This window comes from Perca flavescens, chromosome 14 (assembly GCF_004354835.1).
Source record: "Perca flavescens isolate YP-PL-M2 chromosome 14, PFLA_1.0, whole genome shotgun sequence".
NCBI classification, from domain to species: Eukaryota; Metazoa; Chordata; class Actinopteri; order Perciformes; family Percidae; genus Perca; species Perca flavescens.
Window position 1 is genome coordinate 12352154 of NC_041344.1, and position 19276 is coordinate 12371429.

General features: G+C 40.7%; 2 protein-coding genes across 8 annotated transcripts in view; one reads left to right on the plus strand and one right to left on the minus strand.

Moving 5' to 3' along the window:
- ext1c (exostoses (multiple) 1c) overlaps positions 1-19276 on the minus strand; it is an 86246-nt gene that overhangs the window by 65998 nt on the left and 972 nt on the right. Inside the window, exons 2-3 of one of the 5 annotated variants that reach the window (XM_028596933.1) lie at positions 15228-15397; positions 1485-2888 (exon numbers count right to left, since the gene is read on the minus strand). In XM_028596933.1, the coding sequence (XP_028452734.1) occupies positions 1485-2431 (947 nt within the window). In that variant the 5' untranslated portion in view covers positions 2432-2888; positions 15228-15397. Of the gene's footprint in view, positions 1-1484; positions 2889-11265; positions 11539-12325; positions 12452-15227; positions 15400-19276 lie in introns of those variants that run through there. The other 4 variants (XM_028596935.1, XM_028596937.1, XM_028596938.1 and 1 more) reach the window with 4 other exon arrangements.
- LOC114567816 (probable thiopurine S-methyltransferase) lies at positions 14266-17994 on the plus strand. Of its 3 annotated transcripts, none has more exons than XM_028596942.1 (9): positions 14266-14595; positions 15317-15442; positions 15768-15860; positions 15984-16116; positions 16374-16426; positions 16836-16910; positions 17161-17246; positions 17411-17455; positions 17633-17994. In XM_028596942.1, the coding sequence occupies exons 2-9, from the start codon at positions 15345-15347 to the stop codon at positions 17749-17751; spliced, it is 702 nt and encodes a 233-aa protein (XP_028452743.1). In that variant the 5' UTR covers positions 14266-14595; positions 15317-15344; the 3' UTR covers positions 17752-17994. The 3 variants fall into 3 exon arrangements, with proteins under 3 accessions (XP_028452743.1, XP_028452742.1, XP_028452741.1); XM_028596941.1 differs by having other exon boundaries at positions 15320-15442; XM_028596940.1 differs by lacking the exon at positions 14266-14595 and adding an exon at positions 14602-14684 and having other exon boundaries at positions 15320-15442.

The window sequence follows — 19276 nt, forward strand, 5'->3', positions numbered from 1 at the left end:
CAGACTTTATAATGAGGAGCTCTGTCAGCACTTCAGCTTCAGAGACTTTAATTGCAAAGTGTAAGTTAAGCAAGTTGGAGTGAAACAAAAGGGCTGTGTTAAAGAACGGTATAGCTCCTTTATTTCAACAATGTAATAACTATTGTAAAGAATAATAGAAGATGATGGCTTTGCATGAAACTAAACTTCAGTGGTTCTTCTTCGTCATCGTTCTCTACCCCACAAAAAATATACTATTGCAATTAGATAATACAAGATTTTAAGATTCCCAGAGAATGTGCATAACCATTTTACAATCCAAAAGTTCCTATTTTGTAAGTTCATGTATCTATTTCCATCTGTTTTTAAATCACTGTCTGAGCTACAATAAGCCAGTAAAAGAAAAGTACTCAGAGGATGAGACATGTTTACCAAGCTGCTGTTGCAACATGTATTAGGCAGATGGGTGTGTTTCCTAAAGCTTTTCATTATTAACTCAACAATGGCGCTCACATACTTAAAAACCACTCTGCGGATTACAGCACATAGGGCGGCTGAAGTGGAAATATATATGATATAAATGTTTGTACAAACTGTTTTTAAACCCCAACAAAAGTCCTATGCTTAAATTAGTTGGCTTTAATAAATCATTGCTCTAAAGTATTGCAGATGTTGCTGGACTCTCATTTCCCAATGTCTTTTATCACCTTCACCCCCCATCCAGTCAGTAAACTATTCAATTAAAACTTAGGTGGAAAAAAGGCAAGCTTATCTCCCATGCAACAACTACAGCAAAAACACCTTTGGAAAACATGAACAGACTTATTTACAAATATAATAACCATTCACACCTAACACCAGGCAGCAGTTTGTTTTCTCTGAGGGGACAAAAGATTTCACAAAGCCATTCTTTGTGGTGACCTTTGCTTTGGCTCTTTATGTAGTGTAGTTGCAGTTGTAATTAATTAGCTGTCTTTGTTTTATTGTAGTACACACCCAAATACAAAATGGAAAGGACTGCGTGGGCAAGTTTTTTTCAAAATACTAATTTGTTCGCCTAGAATCCTCTAAGATTAATTACATTTATTAACTTCTTATTACAAGTTGAGCAAATTACAACCAATGTTTAATACAACAATTGCTGTAAATAGTGACCGGAATCTAAATTTCCAGGGACTTAAGTCAGTGTAAAATATTTGATCTTGAATGCAACTGACAAACATCATAAACCTAAACAAAAAGAGACAAAAACAACCAGTGGGACCCAAAAGCAACCCCCGACACTGCTTGTAGAAAAGCTGTGACGTGACATCTAACAGACCAATAAAACAGCATGTACAGTTCAAATCCAAAGTCAAAAGGAACAACAACGTGTATTTCCTATAAAAAAAAAATACTGTCTCCCATAAAGCCGTGTTTAGCGCCATACTCACGCACACCTCGCTTCTCATTTTAACATCACCTCATTACTGCCCTCCCCACTGGCCACATGACCCCTGTCTTACCTCTCATATTCCAGGTTGTCATGGTCACAGCGGGCGTCTTTGTGCTTCTCCCAGTCCTTCCCGTGGCGGCACGTTGTCAACGACACAATGTCCTTTCCGTTGTGGATGTGATGAAGAGCGTTTCTGGTGTCTGAGCCGATGCCAGTCAGATAACGCTTCCCCTTGAACATCAGCAGGTACTTCCTTCGTGGTGGTATGGTGTTCCTCACCAGCCAGCCCCGCTCTCCACCCTTCTGTGGGTGATCCTTTGAAAACAGCGGGATGGAGACGTCAAAGCCCGGCCTGAAATGTTCTGTGTTGAGGCTGGCTTTGGCTAAGATGGCCTGGCCGATGTTGAAGCCCAGGTCCTCTGTGTAGTTAGGCCAGGTGCCTGAGTACAGGTTGAAGATCAGGTGGTTCCGCCCGTCATTCCACAGTGGGTAACCACGGATACGTTCATCCACATTAGGCACAAACTGTCCTGATAGCTGGTCCCGATCTAAGGTGTCTATCCCGAGCACAAACAGGCATGCTTCACGGGGGTCTGATGTGTAGTACCGGGACTCCGCTATGGACGTCAGGATCTTCCTGTAGCTTTCAGACACATGATCATTTTTCTCTGAAGGATATATATACACCCTAAACCCTTCCCTGCCTCTACGGCGACACCGCGAGAAGTCAAAACAGGTCTCCATGCGGCAGCGACTGTCCTTATAAATGGCAGACCATGCCTGACGGCGCTGGCGGGGCGACTCAGCCGTCCCGGGGTCCGTCTGGAGCTCATCCAGGTGGGCATAGCGGGGCAGGAAGGCCCTGTCGGTCCAGTTGGGCCAGGGGCGCACCACTTCACCCGGCTGGCGTGTCAGCAGCCGAAGAAGACGTAGCTGGACTCCTCCACCCCAGTAAAAGAGGACCAGCCAGCAGCACGCACACAAGCCCAGCAGAACATACTTCTTACGCGCCTGCATGGGGGCCTGTCACAGTCTCTTTTTTCCACTCTGTCTTTCTCTCGTCCTCTGTTTTTCCTCTCCTCTGCCCCTCAGCTCTGTGGCCTCACAGGGGCGGGGGACTGACTTGTGATTTCTAACAAGGAGGTTCTAACGAAGGACAACGCGTTAACAAGGACATCATTGCCTCTGAGGATGGCCCAGTCCACTTTGCCATTTAGGATGACGCAATCTGAGTTACTGTTTCCCCTATTTCAGTCTCTTTCTGCCTTCCCCATTTGCTCTCCAGTGCACTCTCAGATGTGTGTATTCGCCTGTGTCTGCTGTGGCATGCGCTGCTGGTTCTTCTGCTGCCTCTGTGTGCATTTCTTCCACTGCCCAGCCTGGTTGAGAGTGATGAAGGGTGATTTCTCCGCTCTCTCAGGCCAAGCTTGCTGCCTCATGGTGCCTGGCGCGACCGCTGTCTGCAGAGCCCCTCCTGGGGAGAAGTAAACAAACAAGAATACACATCAGTACACAGACAGAGTTGCCGCTCTGCAACCAACACGGAGACATGCTCTGGCATTAATTGTGAAACTGCTGTCTCAAGAGATGCCATAACTAACACTTTTAGTTGTCCAATGGGTATGAGCTTGTATTTGCTTTTCATTTGGCATCCGTAATCTGCAACCCCAATCACATTTAATACACATATATAATCAAGTAGCAATAAAATTGCACCGCTGGGTAATGTTTCACAGGCAGCAGAGGATTTTAAACTGTCATAATCCCTCTTTGGCTCTAGCTCATGAAGAAAAAAGTGAGAAAAGTACAACTCAGCGCACTTTCAAAGAGGCATCCATCCCTGATTTGCCACACACCAAAAACATCTCTTCAGGAAGTCCACCATCTTTCTATCTCCACATTCCTGTGAAAAAGATGGATTTGTACAGGCTCATATGTGCTTAGATGTGTGCTGACTTCTGGAAGAGTCATAGACAGGACTAGATATTATCATGCTCTTCAAGCTCCAGCTGAACTGAGCCAGATACAGTTGAGGTGAAGTGAAGGAGAAAATGAGAGAGTGTTTAGCATCTGAAATGGAGATTTGGAAACGCAGAAGGAAAACAGAGCAACTTTATGGCTCTGAAACGTCCGTTCACCTCGGAGAGAAAGAGTGAAGGCTTGTTTTGTTACATCTGCAAACTCGTAACGGTTTTTCAGCCTCATATTTTTACCAAACATCCCACCATAACTCTCCAACGTGTACAGTATACTGGTGTGTGTGTGTGTGTGTGTGTGTGTGTGTGTGTGTGTGTGTGTGGACGCCTCACAGTGAAGGGCAGTGTTCGTACTGCCAGCTGCCACACAAAGGCAGCTTTCAGGTCTCACCTGGGCGCGCTCTCTCTCTTTCTCTACCTCTCATTCACATTCCCCGTGTCTGCCTCTTCTCCAGCCAAGCAGAAGTGATGCCTGCCTTCTCTGCTTGCAATAAAACAAACGGCACACTGGTGATGTGGGTAAACAATGCATCCTCTGATTTCTCCACCTCAAGAGGAATAGTTATGTGTTAATTTAACTGATTTTACTGATTGTAAACACGCCGTACTGTAAGGTATGTAATGAAAACCTAAACTTTCGAGTAGTTAAGAAAGTAGTAGTAGTTTTTTGCTTGACCACTGTTTATCTATCTACCAACGGGTGTCACTACCCGATGTGAGTCGAGTGCAGATGTGAGTTGCGCATGCCCATATTTAAATGGTTTACGGCTTAACACCAAGGGATCCGGATCTGGCTGCAAGCAAAAGATAATAAACTTTTCTATTTACAAACAATAACAGAAGATGGAAATAATTTCTCATTTCAAAAACTTTTAGCTATCTATGATTGTTTGATTGCTAACGTTAGCTCAAAACACCATTCAAATGACAGCCTTTGTTGTGTTTGATTGCTAACTTGTAGCCAGCAGTGAACGAACTTCGTTATGTAGGTCCATTTTTATTGTATTGACATTATAGAAGTCTCTCGTTAGCAGGTTCTTGTAGGCTACTTCAGCCTCTAATCTAGAACTGACATCAGGGATCATGCCGTAAAAATGTGATGCCTTACGCTAAATAATAAATTGCTGCTATGTAATGTACCTATCTCATTATTCTGTGGCTAACAGCAAAACAGATCTGCGTGAAATCTGGTCTAGCCTACCTGTGTGGGGCTGGTGAGGAGGGGAAGCTCTTGTTAGTTCAAATTTATTTAAACTTTTTAAAAGGTGACAGCCCTTGTTCTTGACTGTATAGATTGACTGCAGAAGAAGCATCTGGGCACATGAGCTTCTGTACCAGTATGTGAGCACCATAATTCAGGTTAGCTAATCTGCCTGTGGAGATGTTCATTGGTGGTTTTTGCACCTCCCTTGTTTCTGCTTTTCCGGCTACAACTGTAGCAGCCTAAGCAGCAAGCAGTCCAAGTTAGGGAGAAATATACACTTGGGGTCCCATTGCATACTCCTCATCAATAATTCACTTGCTCCTTTGGTTAAGGCATTGATTTTCCTTTCTTTATTTTTTTCATGCTTTATATCCCCTGCCACCAGCGCACACAATTAGACCTCCATCTTCTTCAGGATACACTCCGGTGAGAGATCTGTACGAGCTCTGTCCTAAAGATTTGTGGTTGTAGGGATAATTGATGGTGATAGCAAGAAGGTGTAATAGAAAAGTGATGGAGGGTATCATTATGATGATGGTAATGACATGAAGAATTTATTCCGTTGCCTGATATAATCTAATGCCATTAAACGCCATTGCTTTTGTTCATCTTCCTTTAGTTGTCTTGTAAAAATAACTTGTCTACTAAGGATATCTACACTGAGGTCTTTCTATTACTGCTGGATCAACAATAGGAGTTTCCATTTCCATGCTTAAACTGCCATTATTCAGTTTAATTTCAAATAACCGCAGCTCAAATTTGATTGATTTTAAAATTACAATACAAGGATAATTTTCTGAGGCATTATTACAGGTATTACAGGTTTAGAGGAGGATGTAGGATGAGTGGCAGATAATTTAACAGGATATTGGGGCATGAAGCTACTCATTTTAAAAGAAATCATAAAAAATGATTCCATCATCTTGCTTACTTACAGCTCCAGGTGTGTGAAAGCCTCTGTTGAACATTGTTATGTTGATCCCTACCATCCTACTTTTGTTGTGCAACGACATACCGTAAAATGTCAGTGTGTGGCCATTAACAAGGAGCAATAATGATGAATATAAGCCAGGGAAACTCTGGGGCATGCCTTGACCTGACATCCTTAGTGATGCAAATCAGCAAGGACACACGTATGGATATACACACACACACACACACACACACACACACACACACACACACACACACACACACACACACACACACACACACACACACACACACACACACACACACACACACACACACACACACACACACACACACACACACACACACACACACACAGTGGCTTTAAGTGGTGAGAGAAGTCCCTCTGTCATGGATCAATGATGGATCATTATGGTTGGGTGACTATCACTGGAAAAAGTCCACAAGGCTCATTGACTAGAGGGGCCTGAAGGTGGAAGGACAGGGTTCAAGGAAAGGTGAGAGCAGGATTCAGAGCTCTACAGTTCCACCCCTCGTCATTTGTTTCCCATCTATAACTTCTCTCAATTCCTACTTGTCCTGCAATTTATCTTTCCTTCCTTCTATTTCCTCCTCTTACTTCCTTTCCCTCTCCTACCTAAGCTGACTGGAGGTTTTCGAAAAAAAAAAAAAAAATTTATAATACAGTTTTTATTTTTCAACTATTCCTGCTTCATCCTAAAAAATAAAAAAATGGGGCTGTGGGAGGTGAGTATAGAACACTTAATCACAGCAAGTCCAACAATTCTTTGATCATATGCTCGCCTTGAGTGCAAAGAAACTTCCAGGAAGGTTCATTTAGAGTGTACTGAGCAAGCAATGAAATTGTGTCAACACTAGAGAGAAAATACATGTCAGCTAATATAAAGTGGCAGGTGGCTGACAATCCAGCTTTTTCTTTAAATGTTCCATATCGTTAAGGGTTAAGGATCTCTTTTTCTCTCTCTCTCTCTCTCTCTCTCTCTCTCTCTCTCTAAAATGTTACACTTTTGAGGAACTCTTCTACTGAACATTTTCTGATTTAAAATTATAATACCCAAGATTTCCATGAATTTTAAAACTATTTATGGTCAGCATTATCAACAATAACCAGGCTGCACACCTCAAAATTCTCAGCAACATAACAAACTTTTCTGTTGTACAAAACTGCTCACACCATGTGCAGCATGATATCAGATCACAGTCACAATTATTATTGACTGACTTTATTAAAATAACATGAGATTGTTTGGCTGGGCTGTAAACGAATACCCAAGTTGCTCTTCTATCGTATTTCTGAAAAAGAGACTCAATGAGTAGTTATGTGATAGAGGCATATGTAGTTATATGCTGTATATGGATATGTAGTTATATGCTGTATATGCCTATGTAGTTATATGCTGTAGTATTAAACACACACCTACTGTAGCCAAATCAAACAGGACAGACATGTTACATTTTAACAAAGGGGTGGACTTCCTGTTAAATATAGTCCGATCGGGAGGACATGGGAAGGTGAGTACTTAAAAGGACAGGAAAGGAACAAGTCAAGGGGAATAAAAGGTGAGGATAAAGGACATTAACGTGGCATGAAAGGAGAGAATGACAAAGGGGAGAGGGACTTAATGATTGATATTTCATGGATGACAGCTGGACCCAATCCCTTTACTTTCTGCCCTCGATGTCTTCCTCTCTGAGGCACCCAAGGGCTTCCCTCAACTGTTTCTACCTGCTGCCAGTTTTCCACAGAACTACACTATTAAGTCATTTGGGGAAATGGAATTGAAATTTGTCATCCCATATGTCTCCATTAAAATGTGTTTACAGAGCAGCTAATTCAACTGTGGTTATGCAGGTTTTGATAGTGAATGAAAACTGATGTGCTCTGAAATGAATGTCACCGATGATGGCCTTCTGCAGGAAATTCAGTATTTGTCCTAATGTGTTTTTCTTCCACCAAATGGGATATTTTTGTTATAAAGAGATTTCTGTCTTTCAGGGACAGATTGGCTTTTCCCTTATTTGTCCAATTTGCCGCTTTTTGGCCACAAAACCAGTTCTGAGCCCAACTGACATTGTAAAACACTCCAAATGAAATCCTCTTCCATTACTATTACATTCTCCGGATAGCAGAGTCATTGCCACTGTATGAGAAGCCGCAGCAGCATTATGTCTGAAATGATTTGGGTAGTGACATAGAGCAGGTTGTAAATTGACACTGGATGGGCCAAATGCCTGCGAAAATGATATTTCAATTCCTTCCCAAATTATAAAATTAGCTTATAAAGACAGCCCACCTGAATGATGGAAGCCTGTACACTGACAGCAATCCTGCGTGATTGCACTGTGTAAATACCAGTGCTCAGTGGCAGCAGGCCTTTCAGTGACTTGTTGTGGCTGTGTGTGCCCGAGTGTCTGAACTATACTAAATACACACATCTGGCATGTGTGTTTTTGCTGGCCTAAAGTTGGCGACATATTAGTTGCAAAATGAAGTGTTCTGGAGAAAACACAAATCTTGTGGTGAGGCGAAAGGCTCAGTCGAGCTAAAATTAAATCCCGGACTCTGTCATTACAGGCCTGAGAGATGTGACAACGTGACTGTAGATCAGAAGATAGCCGCACTGTGTTGTTTGTGTTATTGCAGTGTTTCCAAATCTGTTTAGCTTGTGACCCCTTACAATGAAGCTCTGTCGAATTGTGACCCTTCAATAGAGGTTGAATATATTACTGAATGGAGGCAAGTTTGACAAAGAGTCAAGCGCAGTTTAATACTACAGGTCCTAGAATCATTGAAGCAGTTAATGCTCATTGAGCTGCTACTCAGAAATACAACAGAAGAGTAACTGGTGTATCTTTTTATTAAAACAATGTTTGTTCGGCTGCACTATAGTCAACCCATTTTTTGCCACTTGAATGCTGTTAATGTGAAGCAGCAGTAGGAAATGTTGGGTTTGCATTCACAATAACTTAATACAGCTCTGATTCAGTGCAAAGAGATTGAACAGGAAATAGCATAGATGTTGTCAATAAAATATTATGCTGGATTCCATGATGCATTGCATCCTGTGACTCTCTAGGCATGTAAAGGCAACTTCAATCCAGCGTTAAAATATAATATCAAATGATCCATATCTAAGCAAAAAGCAAATATTAGGAAAAAATAAAACTAATTTTGTGCAGCAGATAAACATTTTCTGCTTTCCTACCCTTTTTGTCATCTCATGACCCCTTGGGGGGTACCACCCTTTGGTTGGTAACCACTGTGTCCTTGTTTTAGTTACCGGAGGGGCCAGTCTAGTCAGGAATTTGTGTATGTGCTTTTATTGGCATGAATGTGAATGGCTGTATAATAGCGGGGTTGCATTTCTATCTCTTTCTGACTGTGTAAAACCTGAACAGGAGTCATATAGTATAGTATACTATACATTTACACTCCCACGCTATATGCATGTATAAGCAGACACATACACACAAAATGTCTTTTCACTAGATTAAAAAACAATCTCTCTGTTCACAAGCAGCTACGGGAGTATTTTTCCATTAGATCGACAACCTCGGAACCATAATGACCATAAACTTTTCTCTTTTACAAGGCAATTTTCATTGTGTAGGATAACAGCACGTTCTCCTCCACCTTAATACAACATAATAAAATACTTGCTCCGTGTGGGCTGAGCGACTCTGACACGGTTAATAAGATGTTTACCTCAAGCTGAACGCCCAGCGACGCAACCAGCCTCCCAACCGTGCTCACATTCCAAACCCAGGATAATTACAAGCCGGGTTGATTAATTATGTCTCAACAATATGCTGCACTCCAACACCACAAGGGCTAATTAACAGAATGAACAAGATGGGTAGGAACAGTTATTAGGAGGTTCAAGCTCACGCCTTGAATTCGGCAAAGCTGTCTACAGTCACAGAAAACGTGCAGACCAGTCTGTATCACACGGACAGAGACCAAGATCATAGCTAACACTGACACACACAGCTCCGAGCATGTAGAGTGGAAAAGCCTAAGGACACTGATACAGAAAGTGCGCTGCTCTGCGTTCAGGGTGCCTGACTGTGCAGCTGACAACACACACAGCATGTAGTGAAATCCATCTGCCTTATTAACTAGTCCTGCTCGCTGTGCATCCTACCTACAAACCATCTTATCTCTGCAGCTTCCGTCCGGAGGCATTTCTATCGCAGGACTCAGATCAGATCGGCCTATAAACAATCTGACCTTGACAACACAGGGATGATATATATCTGACCCTGGGATAAGGAAGAAGTGGCACATTCCAGACAGGGTATCAATTAGTAGAGTTCCCTGCACATCTAAGATTAAAGCAGTAGTTTTTGCAGAATATGGCTTGAAAAGATTAAGGATCTTGGGAGGAAAATAAATTGATTTGAAAGTGTTTTCTCCCTCTGAGTGCATTATGCATAACACTAATAGTATAAAGCCTATACTATATACTAATCATTTTAGCCTTAGAGCCATTTGTTTACTCTTCAACTTGATTATTACATATTTTTACAAAAGCAGAGTAAAAGTGCATGAGAATACATGATGACTATGCACAGTGACCCATCAGGGTTAATAGTTTTCAAAGGTTGAAAATGCCTAGCTTATCTGAATGAATTATGGAAATGCAAACCACATCTGGAATTTGAATATTGTCTGTATTGGTCAATGCTTCGACAAGACAAGATATATGCTTCTCTTAATCACCAGGGAGGGTATTACAGAACCATCATGAATGCGAAATCCCATTAAGGCGAGGGGGTTGCCATTACAATAAAGTAATTTCATAAATCAGATGAAATCCATGTACAGCTTGCCATCAGGATCAAGCCTCCCAAGAGAGCCTTTTCTGTGCATCCATGATAATGACAGCACTTTATTTGGGATCACTGAAGTCACTGTCTTTTATCATCAAAAAAGAAAAATAACTAGAGAGTTGTAATTAACTGCTGCAGTAAATATTGCAGCCTTGTTTGTTTCTTTTTTGGGATTTATTAATACATGGAGCACTTAGTAGGATGTGAAAGCAGGTAATGCTCGGCTCTTTCCTGAGCTAGTAGCTAATATATACTGAATGCAAGAGAGGCATCTAAAGCAAACAGAAGCCAGAACAAATCTTATTTATTTGGACTGCATTAAGAAAATCTCTGTGGTGTATTTGTTTTTCATGTGAATTGTGCTGCCTGAATAAAGTCATCTCATAATGTGCATACCGTTTCCCAGATGCCTTGTAATGTGACTGTATCTGTGTTCTGTTCACTATCTTAATCAGTAGCCTATATGTTTGCAAAGTATATTGAGACTTTACAGTCTTAAGATATAAATTGATTCTGATGTTCTTCCCACAATCTTGCACTCAGAAACAGTATGACAGCTGAACAAGTGGCAACCTTATTTAATATTCTTGGATGTGGCAGAGTAATGTGCAACCCACAGCCCATCTGAGCAGTGGGGAAAGTAGATCATATGCCAAAAGATCTCAACGTGTGCTGAATATTTTCCCAAAGCTCAGAGAGTTGATGCAAGGCTTAGGAAGGACCCAGATAATGTATATCTACAATAGCATTAGAATTACAGTTAATCATTTACGTCCATAAATGCATCAGCCAGACAGTGACACCGCTACAGTAGCCTATTTGAACGCTAGTCTACTCTGCCGTGTGGCAGTCTTGTTACAAAACATGCCGCCTATTCATCCTACCTGTCACAGAACGATACAGAGATCGGTTGCAGGTGGCGGAAGCAGGTTCATCCAGTTCTGAGCTCGGAGGTTCAGCAGAATTACTACAGTTGCGCACTGAACTGTTGAGCGTCCTGCTGTAGCGGCGCTGCTACAGCTGAGCCTGCCGGTGACACCAACTTCTCCTCCTCACGGGGCGACCCCGCTCTCGATTTACGAGCCCTAAGTTACAAGGCTGACAACGCGCAAACATACGCACCGTCCGGGAGCTTCCATAAAAATAATAAGGCGGAGTGTCCCGCCGCCCCCTCGTGTCTGTCCTCCAAATTTCTCAGATCCCTCACTCGCCGATATGTCGGGTTCTCCTTTATTATCCAGCATGCACCTCTCTCATTCAAAGCACCATGGACCGCACATCATCACTCCCTGCTGCTCCAACAGCCACCTAGGTTTATTGAAACAGACTGCTCCTGTTAAACAGACTGCCTGTCTGAATCAAAGTGCCCCTGTTGCACTTACAGTGAGTTCAGGTTATAGTGACCTTCTGGGACTATTTCATCTCCATACAATCGTTACAGTACAACAAACGGGTCTTCTAGTTTTGCTTCTCTGTAGGACCATGAGGGCTGCTTAATACACTCGAATCTCAACATCTGAGCAGCGTGAGTGACAAAGGTGCGCTGCTGAGCGCCATTCAAACAATACACCAGGAGCTTAAAGCAGTCTGGCTGTCTTAAGGTGGAAAACACACTTCACAGAAAATGTTACAATCGCAACCTGAGCCGTTATCATATGTCAGGAGGACAATTAAGCGTTCCGTTGCATATTATGAGCATGAGCTTGCAATTGCGATTGATCCCTTTAGATCCTTGAGTCAAAATGATTAACAGGCTATCTAGTATACTCTAACTCTGAATACAGAAATGTAATCTATAATCTGAGCAGAAACATCGGTCCACCCATTATTACTCAGATGCATATACAATGAACACAGCATCTAAACATAGACAGCAGAAATCACCCAGTGGGCTACGATCCCCGCTGCGCTCCGACTTCTCCCCGACAGAGAGCTCGCCCTTACCGGGTGGCGACCAGCCTCTTCCCCTCTCTGGTAATTTTTCCTTTTCACACCACGGCCGGGCATTTGCGAATCAATTCATCGTGCATACGCAGGTCTCCCCATCGGGGTGAATGATGAACGTGCGTGTTAAACTGTCCATTTTCCATATCCACAACAGTCCACACACGACCCGCCCCCGTGCGGCAGTGATTGGTGCAGAGGCTCCTCGACGTCTTCGTCGCACCGTAAAGAAAAACACACACATCTGGATGCGACCCTGCAACTGGAGCGCTTTGGAAACACCGAATTACGCACAGGAATGGAACCGACATGAAGGGGCGTCACATTTCCCAATGCCCCCCGTCTAGCCTATATTCATTGTGGCTGAAGAATATGGAAACTATGGTTTCAAATAGCCTACATCAGTGTAAACACTGGGGCCCCATTATTATGGTTATTTGGGGACACCGATGTTGTTTTAGCAGCTGAATTATATAAGACGAGACTTAAGGCCATATGACAATAGGCTATGTCACACATTATCACTCAAAAACTAATTACAATTTAGTAATATGCTTCATTATTAAGGATATGCATGGGGATGCCCAAAGACCCAATTCGATGTTAAGAATCATAGAGGATTGTTCTGAAATACAGTAGGCTAGCCTATTTTTGTTATATAGGCCTATGCTACTTTGTAGCCTATTGTGTTGATGTAGCTTCCACATGCTGTGTGTGACTGCCTAAATACCACGGCTTTGTACGTTAAATGGGGTACAACATGAGGATAAGGGCAATAGCAGTGACGAGCGCCTTACTTCCACGGTACAGACGGCATTTCTGAGACTCGTGCGCCGCTCTGTGTCCGGATAAAGTCATCATTTCCTCTTGTTTCACATTGCATAAGTGCATTGCAAAGAATATTTTATCTCTGGATTTGTCAACTGACGCCAGCTCAGCGCTAAACCCGAATCAAGTGTGGAGACAGGCAGAGGGGCAAGCGAGACTAATCACTGAGCAACAGTGCCGAGGCTCTCTGAGGATTAGTGACAGCTGTCACAGTCTGAATGGGGCTCCAGCATGCAGAAAAGGAAAGCAAAAAAGAGTGCATCAAGAATCAAAATGCCATAACTGATAAAAAAAATAATAAAATATATAAATCGTATTAAACTCTGACAATGGAAAAGAGGGCTGTATATTATTATTAATATTATAATAGCTAACACTAAGCACACATATGTTTGGCATTTTTGCCCGAAAAGAAATAGGCTACTTGAATGGTTAATCGATTATCCAATTGATACTTTTCTGTCAATTGAGTAGTCTATTCATTGTTTCAGATACAGCACTAAACTACTCTGCACTACAACAAAGATACAATTCACCATGACATCTAAGCAAACTCCACCTGTTAAGGAAGACCATGAGGTGCTGTTGACAGCTCTAAGGTCAGTGGACCTTGAGTAAGGATTTTCTTTTAAAATAGAAAAGAGTGAATTATCAAGCTCCATGTGCCAGAATATTGTTTTAAAGCATGTTTAAATGTGAACATGCTTATACTACATAGATGGATTCAATGATTTATCGATTAGAGTAAGCTTGCAAACTATGCTTTTGTTTAAAGAACAATATGAAAAAAAAATAGACATAGTAGTTAGTTGTAACTAACCAAGTAAGTGAACAATGTGAGGTGATAACTACAGCCTTTGGTGGAAAAGGTTATTTACTGATCTACAGAGTCTGACATTAAATAAGCCCTAGAACTTTACTTGGAAAGCCCTTCATGTGACATAGTTCCCACAGAGAACAACATAGCAAATAAAATGAAGCATGTATTCAGCAGTAGGAGACACTATTTTCTTTACTGGTGATCAGTGTGCTCATATAAAATAATTGTTAGGCCCAGGGGCACTCGTTTAAAAGTGAGGTAGTGTTGTTAAGTCGGATGCTGGTGTCTCCCATATTTCCCATGTACCTGAATGCAGCATCAGGATCCTCCCAAACCAGAAGTAAACCAACCCGTGCGACATTTTTACTTATAATCCGCGAGTTTCAACTGGAAGGCAATGCTTTCTTACATGTCCTGCCGCTTTTGCCACGGTGGTCAACCCAACCACTAGGAGTTAGGCAAATATATCGCCTTACAGATTTTATCCAGGACAAAAAAATGCCCATGTAACCGTGATTGAAACGCTTGCATAACCAACACAGAGACGGTTTAGAACCTTTGACCAACACCATCGCTGCTGGTGTGTTGGTGAACAAATATTAGCTGTCTTCATTCAGGAAAGGTACGCTCTTGGTTACAATTTACAAACATGCGGAATTCAGGGTTTCTTTTAAAAGTACTGTGGTTGGTTTTATGCCAGGCTGCTGCTGGGTAAGCATGGACTAGCGTGACATTGTTTTCATTCCAAAAATGTGATTGCTTCTGCTCATAATCTGACATATAAAATTGATTACATTCAACACTAATGTATTTTCATTAGAAAATACTTCTCGTTATGCAAGCAGTTTGGTAATTTCACCGTGACGTCAGAGTTTCATGACTCACATGACTAATAGAAAAGGCTTTAATGTCAAGGTGGTTATGAATGTGATATAATTATGCAGGCTAACCTGTAACCTCCAATTTTGCCAAGTGTTTGCACATTAGATGGCACAGATTACTCTGTATATGTGTACATGACCTTAAACCTCAGTCCTGTCTGACTCTTCTGTAATTATTTACCATCAGAGTCAGATGCTCTTGGGTCAATAGGAATCCTGGTTTTGTAACCCTGCAACCTTGCTAACTGCACTCTGAAGCCATGTTCCCCCCCCTCCAATCATAGTATTCACATACATTTACCGTGCAGCTGTTTTATATGTGTGGTTTATGTGCAGGAAGTAATGTGTGACTGGGTGAATCATGGGCACTCACCCCTGTCTGCAGCCATATAGGCCTATATGAATGCTGTTCTCTCCATTCTTTGTTTTCTCTCTGTCTCTCTGCTTCGTGTTATCCACTAGCAGTTGGGGTCAGGTAAACGTAACCAGCATGCTGGCACCACAGGCGGATCGGGTCATGGCACTTGCAGAATGGGAGGAACGCTGGCAGGAGGACAGAATTGGTTTCCATCAGCCTCATGTACACCCGTAAATACCCCACTTTTATCTGTCTCCTTGGTGGGATAAGGAACATCAAAAGTCTTCTAAATGCATGTGCAATTTTAAAAGATTATACTAACTGTAGATACACATTCCCACTACAGTGATCCCATAAAAATGTCAGAGAAGATGCCTTTTGAATCAACTTGAATAATTTTGTGTAAACATCACCATCTCATTCAGGGACTGCATGGTTTTAAGTTTGATTGTTTTTTAATGGGTTAATAAGTTCAAATTGAGTGATGATGTAACCCTAACTATATATATATATATATATATATATATATATATTTTATATACGTTTTTCTGACAGGATGCTGAAGAACAACATTGATAAAGTTCTTGCCGGACGGGCAGAAGTTCGCTTCTTCTTCCCTCTCTGTGGGAAAGCTGTAGATATGAAGTGGTATGAAAAAATGTACTATATCTAATTAGGAAGATCACATATAATGTTTAGTATTCAGTTATAATTTCTCCGTTCCCATTTAAAATGTATACACACCCTATATACCCCCTATGTGACTCCCAGGCTAGCAGACATGGGCCATTCAGTGGTCGGGGTGGAGATATCTGAAAAGGCTATAAAACAGTTCTTTGAAGAGAACAACATGACCTACAATGAGGAGCCTGTCCCTGCCATACCTGGAGCAAAGGTCTTCAAGGTAGTAGCTCAAACAAAATCTGTTCTTGTTGTCAAAGTTACATTGTCATGGCATGGAAAAGTTGGTTTGAAGAGCAAATTGATTGACAAAGTTCGTACTGCATAACCACACCACAGTAATGTACCTTAGGCAAAAATAAAAGCCGACAGGATTATCAAAAAAATAGCAGCCCACATGTAGAGACAGCAGCTGGAAAAACATGTTTTTTTACACAGATATGGACACAATTGTTAATCCACATTGTCTATGTTCCACAGTGCTCAGAGAGAAATATCTCCCTATATCAGTGTGACCTTTACAACTTCTCCAGGTTAGTAAACTGTATTTTTTTCAAATCCCTTTAAAAAGATGTTAAATTACTTGCAGAGGTGGCTAAATGTGTACTTGTGCAAGTACCTCTGGGCGGAGGTATAAGGTCCCTAGGCTCAGGAGCTCCAGAGTTCAAGGCTCCTTCAGTCCCAAGGCAACTGTTGCCATAAACCATGCACCTTTTATTGTTGCACTTTATACATTCTACTTCTACACTTTTTTACTCATTGCACGTTGTAAACTTAATGTTTGCTATTACTTGTTGTTTATAGTGTCTTTGTTGTTGTCGTATGTACTCTACGTTTCTTCCATTATTACTATTTTTTTTTTCATTGCTGCACCTAAAGATCCCTCCACAGACAATAAAGATTTATTGAATTAAATTCAATTTTTTTTTCTTTATATCACAGTTCCATTGAGAGCCAGTTTGGGGCAATTTGGGACAGGGGATCTCTAGTGGCCATCAACCCGAGAGACAGAGAAAAGTAAGATGAGTATGAACCCTTGATATTGTTTTTTAAGACTCAACATTGCAGAGGAGTTTTATTTTAAAATATAATGTTCATCATTTTCACAAAAATATAACACCTAATCAGTCTAAAATGAACCTCCTTAAAACTATTTTATTTACACAATTCAATGAAATTAACATCAGGTAATTTATTAGATATAGCAAAGTAAAACCATACATATGCTCCATGTTGTCTTACTACATTCTTTCTCACAATACCACAGGTATGCTGCTCTCATAATTTCTCTCATGGCCAAAGACTGCAGATACCTTTTGGACACATTGTTGTACAATCCTGAATTATATGAAGGTAACTGTCCTTGTGTCTAAAATGCCAGGCAATGTATACAGAGTCCTATACACCTGGTATTAAAACAAAAGAACATATTCATTTAGTCCTATTTATCAGTTTAAAATGTTTGCATAGGGTCAGTGTGAAAATAAAATATATTTCTGCTTGTATTTGCCTTTCAGGTCCTCCATTTTTAGTACCCAATGAGCAAGTAAACAGCCTGTTTGGTAAGTTTTGTTAAGAACAATCATAGCTGAGTGTGTTTTTGTACTATCATAAAACTATAAATCAACCACAAAATATGAACAGCACAATGGTACTGTAGAAAGTGATACCTGGATACATGTTAGGCTATGGAGGTTTAGATTAATTTGTGGCTTTTAATTATGCATTTCTTTCCTCAGGGAACAGCTGTGATATAGAACTGCTGTCATCGCTGGATGCCCTGACAGAAAGACAGCGAGGCTGGGGGCTGGACTACCTGACTGAAAACGTACACCTCATCACGCCAAAGAGCATTTAAAAACTAACTTGCAAGTTAAGAGAGCATAGAAAAGCAGATCTTGGGCATTTTATTGCAAACCCATCTCATAGGCATTTCCTGTAATGGTTATACATCTTTTTAAAGACAATTCCAGTTTGAGGGGAAATTAAGGTGCATGGAAATAAAATATGAACAGTTTTAAACTCATGATTCTGCATTAGGCCTCTTAGAACTGTAAGAAAGTCTGGAATCACTGACCAAATAAAACTTATTTTGTCACAAGATGTCCATGCCTTATTGAAACCAGGTGGGAGCTGTTATGTATCACTGACAAATTTTAACAATTTAAAGTAGGCGTTTCTTTCATAAATTAATATAAAAAATTTTAAGAAAACTTATAGAGAGTGAAACAGAATGTAGCCTACAATTCAGATATCAACGCAAGAGGAAAAATGATGATTCTCATGGGTTGACCTTGAGTCAGTTTTTTTTTTTATATACATATAGGCCTACAGTTTTAATGGCCTTACTTTTAATGGCCGTACAATTCAGACTAAACTTCATGGTATTAAGATAGATACTAAAAGTAACATTAATTGAATCCACTTAGCTTGTTTTTTTTTAGTTTGACAATATCCTGGTATGGATATGGTGTGTTTTCAAAAAAAAGAAGAAAAAAAAAATCAAATGCAGGTTAATAATGTATAAGATATCACAGTATTTTAATTCATCATCCCTACTCCAAACTAGGGCTGGGCAATATATTGATATTATATCGATATCGTGATATGAGACTAGACATCATCTTAGATTTTGGAAATCGTAATATCGTAATATGGCTTAAGTGTTGTCTTTTCCTGGTTTTAAAGGCTGCATTAAAGTAAAGTGATGTCATTTTCTGTGTTACCAGACTGTTCTAGCTCTTCTATTATTTTTACCTTCACCCACTTAGTCATTATATCCACATTACTGAAGATTATTTATCTTAAATCTCATTGTGAAAATATTTTTTATAAGCACCAATTGTCAACCCTATAATATCACCACAATATCGACATCGAGATATTAGGACAAGAATATCGTGACATCTGATTTTCTCCATATCGCCCAGCCTTACTCCAAACAGTAGAGGTTTATCTCGAAAGAAAATGTACTTCTTTGAAGAAAGTTATCAGTCTCAAATATTTCATTGTAGATGCATTTCCAAAACAGATGAACTAAAGTTTCACCTCTTACAAAAAGCATGTAAAGTCCAGTTTAGACAAAAACATTTTATATTAACCCTTCATAAACAAACTGTTATAAAACTCAAGTAACATGAATCCTAGTTTCCCCATGTAGCCTACTACTGCGAAGTACATCAATCCTATAGAGCAGGGACATTCAACGTTTTTTAGGCCAAGGACCCCTTAACTGAAAGAGAGACGGAGCAGGGACCCCTTGCTACATATATTGTGATTTTTTTTTTGTATATTAAACTGGACCTACAGCAACGTGTAGGGCAGCGTAAAGACTTTACAAATACCTTACCTTATGGTGCATATAATACTAAGCTTTTAAAATA

Bases quoted from the DNA above. Each gene is read 5' to 3' on its own strand.
- LOC114567816 (XM_028596940.1), top strand. From the start codon at position 14,623: ATGCGGAATTCAGGGTTTCTTTTAAAAGTACTGTGGTTGGTTTTATGC. The intron at 16,117-16,373 runs GTAGTAGCTCAA...TATGTTCCACAG, and splicing joins CTGGAGCAAAGGTCTTCAAG to TGCTCAGAGAGAAATATCTC. The intron at 16,911-17,160 runs GTAAGATGAGTA...ACAATACCACAG, and splicing joins AACCCGAGAGACAGAGAAAA to GTATGCTGCTCTCATAATTT.